This window comes from Gavia stellata, chromosome 36 (genome assembly GCF_030936135.1).
Source record: "Gavia stellata isolate bGavSte3 chromosome 36, bGavSte3.hap2, whole genome shotgun sequence".
Lineage (NCBI taxonomy): Eukaryota > Metazoa > Chordata > Aves > Gaviiformes > Gaviidae > Gavia > Gavia stellata.
The window spans coordinates 210,148-226,952 of NC_082629.1; the positions used below are offsets into that span (position 1 = coordinate 210,148).

Genomic DNA, 16,805 nt, shown 5'->3' on the forward strand with positions numbered 1-16,805 from the left:
GGTGGCTGCGCGGCCACGTCCCCAGGGACCCTCGCGCCTTGTTTGCCATCAAAACCCTCCTTTTTTTGTAAACGGGGGGCTTCTTCCTGGGAAACCCCCCAAAAAGACTCCCCCGCCATGCCCAGAGCAGGGGTGACGCAGGAGTGCGCGCCGGCGGAGGGGAGAGGCCCAGGCATCCCGGCAGTGACAGTCCCTGTCATGACAGGGCTGGGTGCTGTGACAGGACGTGGCGCATGTCGTGACAGGGAAGGCCCGCTGTGGTGACAGGGCCCTGGGGATATTTACAGAGCAACGAGGCCCCGCCGAGGGCCTGTGAGGACAGGTCGCACCGGGATGGCGGCTGTCGCGACAGGGCTGAGGTGGCTTCTGACAGGAAAAGATGACGGAGGGAGCAAAGAGCGGCGCTGTCACGACACGGCCCGGGTTACCGAGCCGGCGTGGCCGCCCCGGGGACACCGCCCGGGCTTGGGGGGAGCCCGGCTCCGGGCAAAGCTGCGGCCGCGGCCGGGGCGGAGCCAGCACCAAAATGGCGCCTTTTCCGCCACATTCCCGGCGCCGCCAAGCCGTCCCTCCAAGGGCGCAGCCCGGCCGCTCGCCCAGCCTTCTCGCGGCGCCCATTGGCCAGTTTGAGACGGACCGCCGTACTCATTGGCGCGGCGCCCCGCCGCGGCCGACGCCTCCGAGGTAGGATTGGGCAGCGCCCCCGTCAGTGTGCGAGCCCGCCTTCCCCCGCCGCGCGGGCCGCGCGGCCCGTTGGCGGGCCCAGCTGCCAGTCGCTCCTCCGCCCCGCCTCCCCCCACCCATTGGCGGCGGCGCGCGCCCATCACGCCGCGGCCCACGCCGCCGCGGCCGCTCCCATACGGGGTCTCCCTGTGAGCCCGCGCGGGCGCCGATTGGCCCCCGCCGCCGCCGGCCCCCCCCTCCCGCTCCCCCATTGGCCGCCGCCCGCGGCGCTACCCCTCCCCCACGGGGCGGGGCGGCGGGGGCGGCGCGCCTCCCGCCTCCCTCCCCCCGCCGCCGGCCCGCCCTCGCTCCCCAGTGGCCGCGCAGCCCGTCACTCGCCCGCCCGCGGCGGCGTCCCATTGGCGGGGACGGGGGCGGGGGCGGGCCGCGGGGCCGGGGCCGCGGCGCGCGGCTCCCTCCCTCGGCAGCCCCTTGGCGGTCACCGGCGGGGTTAGGCCGCCTCGTCAGCGAGCCGGGCGCGCCCGCCCCTCCTCCCCCCCGCCCCGCCGCCGCTCGGGCTCGCCCCCCCCCGGCCACCATGAGCGGTAAGGACGGGCCCGCCGCGCCGGCGGGGGGGGGGCGAGGGGCGCGCGGCCGCCCAGGCACACGCAGACGGCGGCGCCCGCCCGCTCGGAGGGGCCAGAGGCGGCCCCGCCCCACGCCGGGCCGGGCCCCGCCGGGCCGGGCCTCGCCTCGCCGCGCCGCGCCGGGGGGACCTGCCGGGGGAGGGACCCGGGGGAGGGGGAAGGCCTCGGGGGAGGGACCCGGCGGTCGGGCCGGGCTGGGAGCGGAGGAGGGGGCGGCGGCGGCGGGGGGGGGGTGGTGGTGATGGGGGAGGCCCCGGTAATCGGGGGAGGGCAGCGGCGAGGGGGGTGTGTGAGGGAGGATCCCGGGGGATCGGGTGCGGGGAGGTGGATTTTGGCGGGGGGAAGGGTGTGGGAGCAGAGACCGGGGGAGGGGGCGCCCCCCCCCCCCCCCGAGGAAGGGGCCTTGTGGCGGCGGATGCGTGCGGGGGGGGGGCCGTGGGGTAGGGGAGCCGTGGGGCGGGAGCCCTGTGCGGGGGGGGAGCCGTGGGGCGGGGGCCTTGTATGGGGGGGGGGGGAGCCGTGGGGCGGGGGCCTTGTGTGTGTGTGGGGGGGGGGGGGGGCCGTGGGGAAGGTGCGACCTGCTGGGGGTGTTTTTTTGGGGGGGGGGTCCACGGAAGCGATGCTGGGGGGCTGGAGGGGACCCTGCGAGGGGTGCTGGGGGTGTGGGCAGGAGTGGGGGGCGCAGGCCCCAGGTCCTGGGGGGGGGGCGGTTGCCAGCGGAGGCTCCTGAGCGGTGGGAGAGGAGGGATTTGGGGGAGCACACCCCCCCTGCGGTGGGGTCCCAGGGAGCACGGATGGGGGAGGACCCGGCCAGGGGATCCCTGGGGAGCCCGGTGGGCTGGATCCTCGGTGGGGAATCCCGTGGGCAGGGCAGGCAGAGAGCCTCCGGGGTGGATCCGCGGAGGGCCGGGGCAGGAGGTGTGCTCCCAGGCCAACGGGGAAGGGAAAGGGGAGGCCAGGGAGTGTCCCGAGCGGGTGGGGAGGAGCTGGGGCCTGGAGCTGGGCCGGGTCCTCCTCCGCCTGTCCCGCTGCCAGCTCCCCTTTGGCAACTCCCTCCGGTTCCCAGCCCCTTCGTGCCAGAGCCCGAGCAGCACACTGTCCCCCCCGCCGAGTGCCTGCCAGCGTGCTGTCCCCCCCCCTCTGTCCAGCCCTCCTGCCTTCCCTGCCCGTGACTCCCCATGTGTCCTCGCGCTCCTGATCCCACTCTCCTGCCCAGAAATGCCTTTAACTCCCGCTGTTGTTTCCCACCCGCGCAGACCAAGAGAGTCCCGAGGAGATGGCGACAGTGAAGCCCGAGAAGGGCGAAGGAGATGCCAGCAGTAACAGCAGTACAGGCGGTGGGGAGGGCCAGGTGAGTGTGGGGAGGGAGGAATGGCCCCAAGCCGGCGGCCTCCTGGCTCCGCTCGCCCTGGGGAACTTGTCGTCCCGGTGGCAAAGTCCAGGGCCGGGCCGAGCTGTTTGTTTGGCCCAGCGGAGCGTTACGCCGGCTCCTCTCCCCAGGGAGGGGAAGAGAAGGGCGAGTGCGCGCCGGGGGATCGTCACGCTGCCAAACGCCTTGCTGGAGCACTGACCCGCAGCGCCTGTGGCTTCCCCTCCTTCCCCAGCTCTGCACTGTGCCCTCGAAAACATGACAGTTCCCCTGCTCCCAGTAAACACCACAGCCCCGACTGGCCCTTCTCCAGGTCGGGGTGCCCAGAAACGACTGTACTTCCCCAGAGTTGTTCTCCTGCGGGGAGATTTCCTCGCTTTGGGGTGGAGGAGATGTCTCTCTTTGCCTTTTACATGCAGACTCCCTCCCCTTTCCTCCCTCCCAGAGGGTTTTTCCCTGTGGGTTCAGTCTGTCCCGGCCTGACAGCCCTGTGTCTGGCAGTTGTATTTTTCCGGCTGTGGGTGGGTTTTCTCAGGAAGGAGTGTTTATCTTTTCCAAGTATGCTCCTCCCTGCTTTCTCTTTTATTTTTTTTTTCCCCTTTTTTTATTTTTGGCCTGCCCATCGGGCCGCCTCCCGCTTCCTTAACTCCTCCTCTCCTTCCCAGGAATCACAGCCTTCCCCGCTGGCTCTGCTGGCAGCGACCTGCAGCAGGATCGAGTCTCCCAACGAGAACTCCAACAGTTCCCAGGGCCAGCAAGGCGGGAGCGGCGAGCTGGACCTGACGGCCGCCGCCGCTCAGATCGCCCAGTCCGCCAACGGCTGGCAGATCATTTCCGCCGGCTCCAGCACGCCGACGGCCTCCAAGGAACAGGGCAGCAACGGCAGCAACGGCGGAGATGCCTCCAAAAGCCGGCCCGTGAGCGCGGGGCAGTACGTGGTCACGACTGCTTCCAACCTGCAGAACCAGCAGGTGCTCACGGGCCTGCCGGGCGTTATCCCCAATATCCAGTACCAGGTCATTCCCCAATTCCAAACCATCGATGGGCAGCAGCTCCAGTTTGCCACCACCCCTGCCCAAGTCAACGTGCAGCAGGATGCCTCTGGTCAGCTCCAGATCATCCCCGGCACGAACCAGCAGATCATAACGAGCCGAGCGGGGACGAGTAACCTCATCGCCATGCCAAACCTGCTGCAGCAGGCCGTCCCCATCCAGGGTGTGGGCTTAGCCAACAACACCCTCTCAGGGCAAACCCAGTATGTGGCCAACGTCCCCGTGGCTCTGAACGGCAACATCACCTTGCTGCCCGTCAACAGCGTGGCCGCCAGCCTGGCTCCCACCTCTCAGACCGTCACGTTGAGCAGCTCCGGCTCTCCGGACAGCAGCTCCCAGCCGGCCACCTCGGGCGCTGCCATCAGTTCCACCAACACGGCCACGTCTCACGCTAGTTCCGGCGCCTTTTTTACCAACGCCAACAGTTACTCCACCACCACCACCACCAGTAACATGGGCATCATGAATTTTTCCACCAGTGCGACGGTGGGAACCAACGTCCAGGCGCAGACGCCCCAGAGGGTCAGCAGCGTCCAGAGCTCGGACTCTCTGCAGAGCCAAGTTTCTGGGGTGGCTCTGCAGCCGGGGCAGCAGAAAGAGGGGGATCAGAGTCAACAATCGCAGCAGCAGCAGATCCTGATCCAGCCTCAGCTAGTCCAAGGAGGGCAGACGATCCAAGCCCTCCAAACCACCCCGCTCTCTGGCCAGACCTTTGCCACTCAAGCCATCTCCCAAGACGCCTTGCAGAACCTGCAGCTCCAAGCTGTCCCCAACTCCGGGCCCATCATCATCCGAACGCCCACGGTGGGTCCCAACGGGCAGGTGAGCTGGCAGACCATCCAGCTCCAAAACCTTCAGGTTCAAAACCCCCAGGCCCAGACAATCACCTTGGCCCCCATGCAGGGAGTGTCCCTGGGGCAGACGGGCAGCACCAGCACCACGCTCGCCCCCATCGCCTCCCTCCCCAGCGGCACTGTCACGGTCAACGCTGCCCAGCTCTCCTCCATGCCAGGCCTCCAGACTATTAACCTCAGTGCCTTGGGAGCATCTGGGATCCAGGTGCATCAGCTGCAAGGGCTGCCGCTGGCCATAGCAAACACTGCCGGTAAGTTGTTTTGTCTCGGTTCCTTTTCCGTAGCCGGGGTGGAGGAAATCGAAGGTGAAACGATGTTGCCTGGCTGCGCGCAGCCGGCTCCCTGCGCCGTTTGGACTCTGTGGAGTTCAGGGCGCTGGAGCAGCCGTGCCAGGGCTAGAGCTGGGGGTGATCGATGCCAAACAGAGTTGGCAAGCGGGCTGGCGCCTATGCTGGCCCTGGGAAGGAAGTATTAAGCCTCTGCCGATTGCCAGAAGATGCTGAAACTCATTTTGGGGAGTTTCTCATCTAATGAACTGTCTTGGGCAGCTGCTTGCATGAAAAGAAACAGAGGAGATGCCTGTGAATGGGGAAGGAGGGAGATGTGCCAAGAGGAGAGGCAGGGGAGAAGGGGGACACTGCGTGCGGCACTAAAGGTGAAGCGTGGTTTTGTGCGAGGCCGCTGTCCTGGCTCGACGGCTGCCCGGGGGTCTCGGGTCGGGGTTGGGGAGTGGAGCCGAGTCCAGCTCAGCTCCTCTGCTGCGGGAGCCCGCAGAAAGAGTCACAGCCTCATAAAACTCAGCGATAACTTAAATCCTCCTGCCCTCCCCCTAAAAAACAAACAAACAAAAAGCCCTGGGGAATTTCCTTGCAGGGGCGGAAGAACGGGCTCTTTAAGTGTATATTTAGCCTAAAGTTGGGTGCTGGTGTGGGACGCTGTGATCTCATCCTGCCCGAGACGGGCCCGCCTTCACGGCTGGCGCAGAGCTCCTTGCTCAGTTCCCTCTGGATCAGCCCTGTCGTCTCCCAAAAGCTCCCAGCAGCCCGGGGTGTGGGGGTGTGTGGACACGGGCTGTGAGCTTGAGGCCACTCAGCTTCCCCTTGGAAATGCCGTGCCTGCCTGTATGAGGGGGCCATAAGTTCCTGCCGTGGAAGAAATCGGTACCAAAAAGGAATTCTGCTTGCTTTTCCAGTGTGGTGGTGGTTGTGTTGTGTTTTTTTTTTTTGTTCTGGTTCCAGCTAAAAAGGCAGTTGCTAGATTTAGTCACAGCTGAGAGGCAGCAAAAAATGTTGCTCAATCCGACTCGTGCTTCCTTCTCGCGAGAGGAGGCGGCTGCTCTCCCGGAGTTGTTTTGCAGCAGTATTTTGGGCTGTTGCTACAGCAGCTTGGCTTGCAGGCGTCTGTGGGTTTATTACAGCCTGTGCCGCAGTCGGGATTAGCCTGATCTTTGGATTTCCCTGAGTGGAGAGACCCGCTTGTGCGAGAGCAGGCTCGTTTTTGCACCCAGGGGGGAGCTGATGGCACGTCGCCTCTTTTATGCGTGGAAATGCAGGTGGTGGAGGGTCTCTCTTGGCTTCGCCTGCCCGGGTTCGGCGGTATCCCCTCGCCCTGCAGCCTGGCGGGGCCGCTTGCGTCGAGGCGTGCTTGTTTTGAAGGCGCCGGAGAAAGGCATGGGCGACTCTTAGTTCCTGTATTTGTGCCTGGCTCTGCCCTCGGAGGTGGGGCAGGGAGGAACGCTCCAGAGACCACCCATCCAACGCGCTCACGCTGGGGAGCCTCCTCCTCCTCCTCCTCCTCCTCCTCCTCCTTTTTTTTTAGCTCAGCAGCATGTTTAGCTCTTGATCCACAGTAACAAATTCACCATCCGACACTAGCGGCTGCACTGAGAACCACGGCCAAGGGCCTCGCTTTTCCTTAGCTCAGAGGATGTGACGTTCAGGCGACGCTTTGATGTTGTTATGTTTGAAAAAGCAGAGCAGGGTTCACGTTTCAAAGGGCTTGCCGGGACCAGGAGACCCCAGCTCAATGGGACCCTAAGTTAGGCTCCTAGGACGAGATCGCAGAGGCTGCGGCTGGGACAGAAAGCTTCCTGGCACCGATCCGTTTACATAATTTGCGTGGTTTAACTCCAGCCTGGAGGAGATTGTCTCTAGCTGGGTCCGTCAGACGTGGCGATGGGTCCGTTTGTCCACCTGCAAACAGCCCCTCTCCGGTGGGTGCTGAGCCCCCGTGGACCTTGCACTGGGTGGTGCATCGTCTCCCTCTGCACCACGGCCACGTAGCTGAGCCATCCTCTGCCGCACTGGGGGGCTGCGAATGCGGATCCCTCCCGGTCCGAGCTCTCCGATGCCAATTTAAGGGAGTGGTTTGTTACCGACTCTGCCTGTTGTCCAAATCGCTGAACGTTTTCCATGAGGAGCCTCCCCTTCGGCTGCCGGTGGCCCTGCGAGCACGCACCACTGGTGTGCTGGAACTTTCTGCGCTCGTTTTCTGCTCGAGGCTAAGAGTTGGGAGGGCTTTTTTGGTAGCAGAAAAAGCTCCTCTGCTTCCGAGGCAGGTGAACGGAAAATAAAACCTCACCCCGGTTTGCTTGGGAGGGGAGACTGGCAGCTGATCTTCCCGTCCCCTTGGGTTTTGCCACATGTTACGGTGTGGTGAGAAGAAGGGGGTGCGTGGCGAGGGGTTTCGGTAGCTGAGTGTGCACCCCAGCTGCCTCGCAGGCTTGCAGCCGCCGCGTTTCCTACCACTTCCCTGCAAACCTGCTGTAGCTGAGCTGCTTCGAAGAGCTCAGCTCGGCTTCCTCCGGGGCTGACAGCCGCTCCGGTGTCCCGGTTTGGCTGCTGCCGGGCTGCGGGAAGCATGTCTCCTCTCCTGAACCCCGCTCCGTGGGCAGGGGGACTCCTCTGGGCTGTGGCGTTCAGCCCCTCATGAGAGCTGGGGGCAAGTTGCTAAGGAAATTTCTGCTTTTTGCTTTCCTTTCTGCGAAGCGGGGAGGGGAGAGATCCCCCTGGAGAAAATGGCACCTGAAAAGGTCTTTAAAAATCAGATTTTTGCTCCTGGGCATGAGGCAGAGCCCGGTGCTCTGTGCAAATGTAACTCAGACTGTGTTTGTATTAATTAGGTGATTTGCAGGCTGCCTCCTCCTCCTCAGTGTTAGATGGGCTGTGAATTAGCCCGGTAGCAGAGACATGAGAAGGTCTGTGACCATAATGGGATGGTATGTGGGCAAACAGGCCTTGCAGCCGGCTCTGCTGCGAGGGGAAGGCAGCCACCGAGCTGGGGAGGGGATTTCCTCGGCTGGCATTGCCCCAAAAACACGCGCGTGGGTTTGGGTGCCACGGCTCCCTACGCCGAGTGGGCAGCAGGACTGCCTCCGGGATGAAGCAAAGAGCTTTTGGGTGCTCTTCTGTGGGTGTAGCAGTGCGAAGGTGGGTGTTGCAATGCTCGGTCACCTCAGTAGGGTCTTCACCCCAGAAAGAAGCGTCACCCGACTGTCACCCCAGTGCTGGCTTGCTCGGGGAGGGGACATTCTGCACGAGGCCCCTTCGCGCAGAGGCTTTGTGGCAAGTGGGGTGGGGGCGATTCCGAGAAGTTTGCGATGCCGGGGTTTCTCTTCCCCTTTTGACCGAGCTTTCGGGAGGAGGAGAGGGACTTTTTTTAGCTCCGTGTCCGTATAGTTTTGCCAGTGAAGTGGCTCTGCCCCACGTACCTGTCCCTGACAGAGTCCCGCTGCTTAGAGCTCCGTGCCTCGGAGATAAAGAGCCCTGCCTGGCTGAGGTATGTGCTGGGTAAACAGGCGTCCGCCGGTGGCTTCCCATTAGGTCAGCGCTGGAGTTAAACCCCTCAGCCGAGGCCCTTGTTTTGTGAGCGCTGAAGGGTGTTTTATTCCAGGGGAGGATGGAGCTGGGAGGGTGCAGGGGCACTGGTGGAACTGGGGAGATGCGCCAGCCCCCAGCCATGCCCCTTCCCCGGGGGTGTTTTGGCAGGCCGAGCTCCCTTTCCGGGTTCCGTCTATCATTTGGACAGGGGCTTGTGGTCGAATCCAGTGGTGGGACGTAGCAAGGACATCCTTCTGAAAGAAAAAAAAGCCTTCATGGGGGAAGTAACCCTTTGAACTACGTTTACCAAATGCATCCCCAGCTCTCTGCTGCGACTTTGTTCTTACAGGGCTCTTCCCAGCCGTCAGGGCACTGACACAAAGACCTGATTGTCTCCTATTTTCTGTTTTTAAGGGAAGCTTTGTAGCAGGGCCTTGATGAGACATCCACATGGCATCGTCTGAGGAGGGGAGGGGAAAATTGGAATCAATCTCGGGCCAGCAAGCCCTGACAGGATCTCTCCTTAACGTGCTGTAATTGTTTGTTTCATTACACCCATGACATCACGTCAGAAAATAATTATATTGTGAAATTTCCTTCTCTAAACTCTAGCTGGGCTGGACTTTAAATACCCTCCCGGCTTCCTTGGCTGACCTCTCTCCTTGACATAATAAAGAGGGTGGTTTACTGAAGAAATTACACAAATCCCAAGAGATCTCGGGTTCTGCTTGGGAAAAGGGAGTGATCCCGATATAGAGCCTGTGTTATTGCAGTGCAGCTTCATCCCGGCGAGGTTGCGCCCCGCACAAAGTTGCCGTGGGTCTGGGGCTCCATGGGGCAGCCCTGCTCCTCCTCCTCCTCCTTGAGGCCGGGGCTCGGCCGCCCGGGAATGGGAGCGGGTTGGCAGCTGTGCTGGTCGGACTGGTTGGGTGCTGTGCACCCCGTGACTCCTCGTGGAAAAGTTTCCTCGCCTGGCTCCGGACCGTCTCGCCGGGCCTTAATCTTCCCCTCCCTTTTATCTGTGCCGACCTCAGCCTGCTGCCGCCTCACCAAGGAGCACGGTCTTTATCGCCCCTTCGCAGGAGCTGCATCCTGGGCCCCAGGGGTAGGGGTAGTTTCAGCGTGGCTCCTTTCCAGAGCATCGGCTCCCAGGGCGCCGGCTCTTGCTTCGGAGGGGCTCACGCCGGCCAGCCGTCTCCCCATCCCAGCGCAGGATGTCTAAGTCAGATGCCGTGAGTGATACGGGCACAAGTTCCCCCTTTCTGCAGAGGGGCGTGATTAAAAACATGGGCTTTGAGGCTCGGAAAAAGCATCCGCCCTTGACTGCGGTGGACGAGAGGAATAGAGAGGTTCAGGTGCCCCGAGAAATGCCTGCGGGGATTTCCCCGTCTTCTGGGTGTGCTTTGGGCTGGGCTCAGGCCACAGCCCTCCTCCTCCGTGGTCACGGGGATCGCCCTTCCCCGTCTCAGCTGGGCATTTTCCTCCTTCTGTGCTCCTCACACGTCATCAGGGACTTCTCTTTTTAACTAACCTGATTTCTTTTTTGGCGTGGTTTGGTAGGACCTGCCTATGCTACGGGGTGAGGATGCTCTGGCTGCCGGTTGCTGGTGGTCTGGTTTGCCCTGGCAGGGCCACCCCAGTGAAGGCTTTGGCAGGACTAGAGGCTTCATCCCAGTTTCACAGCAATCCAGACTGGAATTAAAAGGGAAAAGGAGAACCGCGTTTCAGTTTGCAGCGTGACAAAGGTATTTGGCAAGTCTGGGGGGGTCAGGGATCTTGCAGATTGGACGAGGTGACTTCCTAGCTCACCTCTGCGTCCGCCCGCACGTCACGGGGCTGGGCGGACGCAGCTCCGGCTCCCCTTGCAGCCCACCTCGCTCTTGACCCGACAGCTCCATCCCTATTTATTTCTTCTCCAAAGGAAGTGTAATTTATTGTGACGCACAGAAACCTCCAACAATTAAAGGATATCACAGAACTTGCCGTGTGGCTTTTCAAGTCATTAAACTCCAGATTAAAACACAATTACTCAATGTGCTGCAGTCTGACTTCAAAACTGCAACATCTTACGCAGACGGGCACTGTGTGTTCCCCGCTCCGCTGTCCATAACTCTGAAGAATTATTAAGCGAGAGCTTGGCTAATTTACATGAATGACTTCCTACTGCAGATTAACTCATTTTGCAAATTAGTGAGGAAATCAAACGAGATAAAAATCAAGGGGACTGCATTACAAAACTGACTTTGTTCCTTTGTGTAGCAAGTGCAGCTTAATTGTCTTTGATCTGTCTGGAGTAGAGCGTGGTGGTGTGTTTTGGGGAGAACAGCGAGCACCGTGCTCGCTGCCACCCCGGGCTTTCACGCTTTGCCAAAAAAAAGAGGAGGAGGAAACGGGGAGAACTTGAGTTGTGAGCTAGAAAGGTTTGATTTTGGGGTGGTTTTTTTTCAGGCTCACGCCTGCTGTCTGTCGTCCACTGTGAGTGGAGATGTGCCGAGAGGTTTGGGAAGCCCCGGGGCTGCATGCCACTGGGTTTTGCTGCCTTTTCTTTTCGCCTTAAAACTTACCCTTGCCTCTTTTCATTGCGTCTGGAAGCTGACATCGGTTTGTTGTGCGTGCCCCGGTCTGCATGGTGACGACTTACCCCCCTCTTCCTCTCCTCCCTCTGCAGAGTCGCAGCTGCCAATGTTGCAGAGTTTGCACAAGAAACCGTGGTTGGGTTTTTTTTTTTCCAGATCCTCCCTAAAAATGAACATCGAGTCTGTTTCCCCTCTCCTAAGGTCAGCTAGGGTGGATCTAAAAATGCTCCTCTCTTCTATCCACAGGGCATTTCTCACCTCGTTTTAGTTTGCTAAATAAAACGACTAAACTGAAGCGTTTTTCCTCCGACGAGCAGTTAGAAGACAAGAAACACCTTGTCTTGAGAGAAGTCCCAAGCCAAGACTTGGGTGCTTTGGTCTTATTTAGTGTGAGACCAGCAAACGACTACCCCTCTTCTGGGGGGGTCTCGGAGGTCGGTACCCCCGTCCCGTGCTGACAGAGCAGGGGGCTCCTTCAGGCAAAGGCAGGTCGGGTACAGGAGCCAGGCGCAGCAAAGCAGCGTCAGCTCCTGTCGCCTGTCTTCACAGGCAAGTCCCTCTTTGCTCCCCAGGGTTTTCCAAGGATTAAACCCCCCTCCTTGCTCTATTAATATATTTTTTCAGGACTTCAATGATCTGAGCGTGGACCAGGGGCTTGGCAGCCTTCATGAAAGCTTTAGTCTTAGAAGTAATCTATATTAGTGGAGATAATAAACATAAATTATCCAGCTGGTTTCTCTCCACCAAGCTTTCTCCTGAAACTGCAATATTCTGGAGGCTTCGGCGCGTCCTGATATGTGAAGAATGAAGCGTGTACGTACAAGATCTGTCTTCTCTTGCCGTAATTTATTTATACCTTAATTAGATGCGAGCCATAGATTACCAGAAGGAGGATTTGGGTTTTTTCCCCTCCATGTGACATGCCAACAGACTATAAAACGCTGCGTAGGCTTTTGCATGTTTGAAGACTGAAGCCATTCCAAGACATCAGGGCTGGATTCTCCCCCTCCCAAGCGTATTTTGGGGAGAGCGCGTGTGTCTTCTCCTTCCTTTTTACAACAGCTCTCCCCGGACGGCACATACGCGACAGGGAAATCTCTAATCTGTCGCAGTAACACAAGCTGTCGTCGTTGGCTTATAAAGCTTAAAAAAAACCCCAAACCCAAAAACCCTCCCTGGTTCCCTCCGTGCTGGTTTTAGACTGTAAACATATGTTGCAAGAGCTGGAGGGGGGGGACTGAAAAGGTTTTGTCTTAAAATTGCTAAACTTTGCGGGGAGTGCAGGAATGTTGCTGATGAGGTACAGGAGGGCCCAGCCAGGATTTCGGAGCGGGGCTTGAAATTCTGTCCCCTTTGGAGGGACAAACAATTTCCCTCCTCCTGCCCGGTGGTGTTGTTGAACAGCCAGACCTGGCCTGATCGCTGTCACTCGATGGCCAACAAATTCCTCTCCGCCTTGGTATCCCGGTGTGAGGGCAGACACAACCGTTGCGGTTGTTACACTACCACCACGCAGGAGCCGCGTCCTGGGGCTGAACTGGTCCCACTGTGTCGGTCACAGGTGTTATTTGCAGCATCTTTCAGCTGTGATTCAGCTGAGTGTTTCCTCCTGCCCCAGCGCAGACTGGAGGGGACCATCCGCAGGGTTATATGGTCTTTGGGGCCGGCACCATCCTTTAACACGCGATGCTGAGGTGCGGACACGTGAGCACAGCCCCTTGCCGTGACACAGACGACATCCCAGCTTCCACTTAGATGGTGGCGTGTGCCTCGTCCCCCTGCGGACAAGCCGGCCCCGGCATGACGTAAGTTGAGACGAGGTGAACGGATGAGTCAGGGTTCGTTTCCTTGATTGCAACCCTTCTCTCCTGGTTGTTGCTTTGATGCTCTGGGTGTCTCAGTCCTCGACGGCAAAGGGCTTGTCCAGCGCTGCCCTCTCCCAGGAAATCTGGACCCCTGCGGACTTGAGGGGCAGAGCAGCCAGCCCTAATTTCGAGCCTCTCCGCATGCTCCTGCCTGGAAGAGCAGAGCTCCTATTGATGCCACCGCGGCCGGGAGGAGTAAAATCAGAGCTGTTCCTCTTGCCGCAGGATGCCCAGACATGGGGCATGGCCCTGCTGCGCACATAAATCCCTTGCCGGCCGCGCGGATCATTGGCAATGCCACTGCAGAGCCATCGGCCATCGCGGCCCTGAGCTGGCCTGTGTCCCAAGTAGCCAGGCTTCTATTCCCGGTGGCTTTTGTCCTTTCCTGAGCGTGGGCCCTTGCCCTGGCTCTTCCGCTGAGCTTTGCCAGGGCACCACTGACACCTGCTGGTAACAGCAAAGCCATGGGGCCCCGGGAAGGCTGCCCGCTGCCAGAAACTCTTCGTCATTCCCCCCCTCGTTGTCTTCTCGTTGTGAAACTCCCTCCCGGCTGCAGGAAGAGAGCCCAGCGTGTGCCGCTAATGGATGTTTCAGGCTGGCCTAAGTCTGAAGTTTATCCTCCAGTGCCAGCACCTCTCCTGCGGATGCTCAGTGTGCTGCCTCCTGCCTAGAAGCTGTTACATGGAAAACCAGGTTTTTAAAGCAAATTTCACTGCTTTGCTGAAAGTACTTGTCCCACCAGGACTTCTCAAAAGGATGTGCTGGCCTCCTGTGGTACCACCGCCAGTGGTAGCATCTCGGTCCCCGTGCCGGGGAGGCAGCCGTCGTGATGCAGCTCTGGAGGACACCGACAGCAGGACTGTGGGCTGTTCTTTGGGAATGCCGGCTTTGGAAACCACAGCTTTGTGCTCCCTATTTAAGAAGCAGCTTCCAGGTACTGGGAAGAGGAGATGGAGTGAGTGAACCACCATCTCCCAGGAGACCACGACGTCCCTCGCGTCCCGACATCCCCATCAGCCTTTGGCAGGGCTGGCTGGCACGGTCCTTCCCGTTAACTCGTCCTCGCTGGAGCCAGCCGGGCAGCTGCTGATAAACAGAATCAGGAAAGCCCCCAGATGGGTGTTTTTGCGGAAGACTCACCCCAACGCAGCCTCATTTCCCGGCAGTGGGAGAGGATGTCTGGAAAGAGTGGCAGAGTGCACCATTTTGTTGTTTTGGGGGGACAGGCGTGTGTGTGTGCACATTTGTGCACACACGTGTTTTATCTCAGCCCCGTGTTCAAACACCACCATGTTCAGGCAGTGATCTCAACCCTGGCTGCCTGCTTGCGAGGAATTTGGTAGGAAAAGGGTGAATTTGGGGCTCGAATCACAGCCAGTAGCCTGCCAGCGATGCTGCTGCCCGTCCGGCAGAAGCGTCTCGGCTCTAAATCTGCCGTTAGACCTATTGGCATATGTTAATTGCAGCTGAAAAGAGATTACTCAGCCTGCCGTCTCTGCGCCCGCTCCGGCTTTTCGGCATGAAAATAATCAAGCAGCGGAGCTTGAAGGGAAATAAAACACTTGTGAAGTGTAGATGGGGTTATTGGAGAAGCAATTAGATGACAGCATAAGCGTAGAGCAATAAAATGGCAATGAAAACTGATAGGCTTAAAAACTTCCTACCCCTCAACCCCCCCCGTTACGAATGGTTTATGTTTGTCTGCATTTGGGAGCTCGTCAGCACTACCCTGCGGTTCCTACGGCTTTTATAATTGGGAATTGCTCCTCGAGAGAGGGAGGGGCCGCGCTCCGCAAGCAGCGCCAGATGATTTTTCAACTTTTTTTATATATATATATCCCTTTCTGTAATCGCAGTAATTAACCAGTGAGCGCGTGCCGATAATATCTTCGCTGATGGATGCTGCTGAAGACTACGGTCTTCCAGCCTGCTTTATTTATCGCTGCCTTTTTTGGGGGGGGGCGCACGGCACGGGGAGGAGGGTTTGCATCTGCTCTGTACTCTGTAGATTTGCTCCTGGATTGTTGCTTTTCATCAGGTTTAAGCTGGAGAGATGTTTGAAAAGGGAAAACTGCCTCTTTCAGCCCAAAAAAACAAGGGGGGGAAGAGGGACCTCGGTGAGGTCGGTAGCGAGGTGTGATTGGGAGAAGCCCGGGTTTCCCTCGGCGCTGTTTTGATGCTTGCTTTATCGCTGACACCGATTCAAGCTGGCTGGCGCTACTTGGTTTACATTTTTGCTCTGTTTTCTGTGCTAGGTTAGCTGAAATAGCTGAAATAGTTGGCAGGTGGCTGGAGTGACGTAGCAGGGCTGTTTTTCCTGAGAGATGCAGCTGTTACCTTTCCTCTGGACACAAATCGGAGGGCATGGACCAAAATGTCGGGCGATGTGTGGGAGCTGGGGGGACCCCCTGCTTTGCTGGGGGCTGTGGAGGGCAGGGAGAGCTTCCCAGGGCTCTAGGGAAGGCTTGGTGTGGGATTGCCAGGGCTGGAAAACACAGGAGCCTGTGGAAAGCTGAGGGAGACGGCTGCGATGAATAGCTTCCTTCGGCTCAGTCAAGCCGAGACCCTCCTGGCTTTGCGGCTGCTACGGGGAAAGGCCCGGGAAAGCCCCTCTCGCTTCCCTCCTGCTGCTCGGGGCTTTGCTGACCGAGAGCCCGCAGTAACCTCCTGGGTTTTTCTTCCAGGCGACCACGGTGCTCAGCTGGGTCTTCACGGCACGAGCGGAGACGGGCTGGGAGACGAGAACGCGGCTGTGGAGGAAGGAGAGACCAGCCCGGACCCGCAGCCCCAGCAAGGACGGAAAGTGCGGAGGGAAGCATGTACCTGCCCCTACTGCAAAGACAGCGAGGGAAGGTAAGGCTGCTCCACCGCCGATCTGGTAACGCCGGGCTGCCCGAGCAACCTCCAAACCCCCGGGAGCAGGCTGAAACCCCAAAAGTGCCTTGTTTGGCCCCGTTCTCCCTCCCTCCAGTCAGCTGGAGCTTTCAGGGTTGTTTTAACTCCTTCCCTTGGACTCTTTCAGGAGCTCTGGGGATCCAGGTAAAAAAAAGCAACACATCTGCCACATCCCGGGCTGCGGGAAGGTGTACGGCAAAACCTCTCACCTCCGGGCTCACCTGCGGTGGCACACCGGGGAGCGACCCTTCATCTGCACCTGGCTCCTCTGCGGGAAGCGTTTCACCCGGAGCGACGAGCTGCAGCGACACAAGCGCACGCACACAGGTAGGGCTCGGCATGCTGCTTCGCCCAGGGTCCGTCGCCTTCTTGCCGGCCTGGGGCAGCGGGGGAACTGGCCCGGCCTCTGCCTGACCCCTCTCTCCCTCCCTTCTTCCAGGGGAGAAGAAATTCGCCTGCCCGGAGTGCCCCAAACGCTTCATGCGGAGCGACCACCTCTCCAAGCACATCAAGACCCACCAGAACAAGAAGGGAGGCGCGGCCAACAACGTGGCCATGAACGTCTCCGCCGTCCCCATGGACACGGGGGCCTCGGCGGAGGGTAACGGCGGGGCCACTCCCTCGGCCCTCATCGCCACCAACATGGTGGCCATGGAAGCCATCTGCCCCGAGGGCATCGCCCGCCTGGCCAGCAGCGGCATCAACGTGATGCAGGTGGCCGACCTCCAGTCCATCAACATCAGCGGCAACGGATTCTGAGGGCGAAGCGGGACGCGGGCACCGGCGGGCGACGCGGCGGCGCCGGGCGGCACGGGGCCCAGAGGCGAGCGGAGACGGAGCCGGGAGCTATTTTCACCTCGAGGGCGACGTCCCTTGTCACCCTCCAGCACTAAAACCCAGCTCCTCTTACCTGGGATCGCAGCCCTCCTTGAGCTGTCCGACCTCCGGGGCCCGGTGACCACACACGAAGGCCAGAGCTATATATATATTTTTTAATTTCGGCTTGACCTTATTATTATTATTTCCCCCCCTCCTCCTTCCCTCCACTCCCTCCCCGAGATCCGTC

The 16,805-nt window shown here is 59.9% G+C and overlaps 1 protein-coding gene across 1 annotated transcript; it reads left to right on the top strand.

Annotated features, from left to right (window-relative positions):
- The first annotated feature begins 526 nt into the window (after positions 1 to 526).
- SP1 (Sp1 transcription factor) lies at positions 527 to 16,510 on the top strand. Its single transcript, XM_059832743.1, has 6 exons — positions 527 to 684; positions 2,541 to 2,661; positions 3,345 to 4,836; positions 15,529 to 15,697; positions 15,867 to 16,066; positions 16,179 to 16,510. Exons 1-6 carry the CDS (start codon positions 527 to 529, stop codon positions 16,496 to 16,498), a joined length of 2,460 nt encoding a protein of 819 aa, XP_059688726.1. The 3' UTR covers positions 16,499 to 16,510.
- The last annotated feature ends 295 nt before the right edge of the window (positions 16,511 to 16,805 follow it).

Bases quoted from the DNA above. Each gene is read 5' to 3' on its own strand.
- SP1 (XM_059832743.1), top strand. From the start codon at position 527: ATGGCGCCTTTTCCGCCACATTCCCGGCGCCGCCAAGCCGTCCCTCCA. The intron at 2,662-3,344 runs GTGAGTGTGGGG...TCTCCTTCCCAG, and splicing joins CAGGCGGTGGGGAGGGCCAG to GAATCACAGCCTTCCCCGCT. The intron at 15,698-15,866 runs GTAAGGCTGCTC...GGACTCTTTCAG, and splicing joins TGCAAAGACAGCGAGGGAAG to GAGCTCTGGGGATCCAGGTA.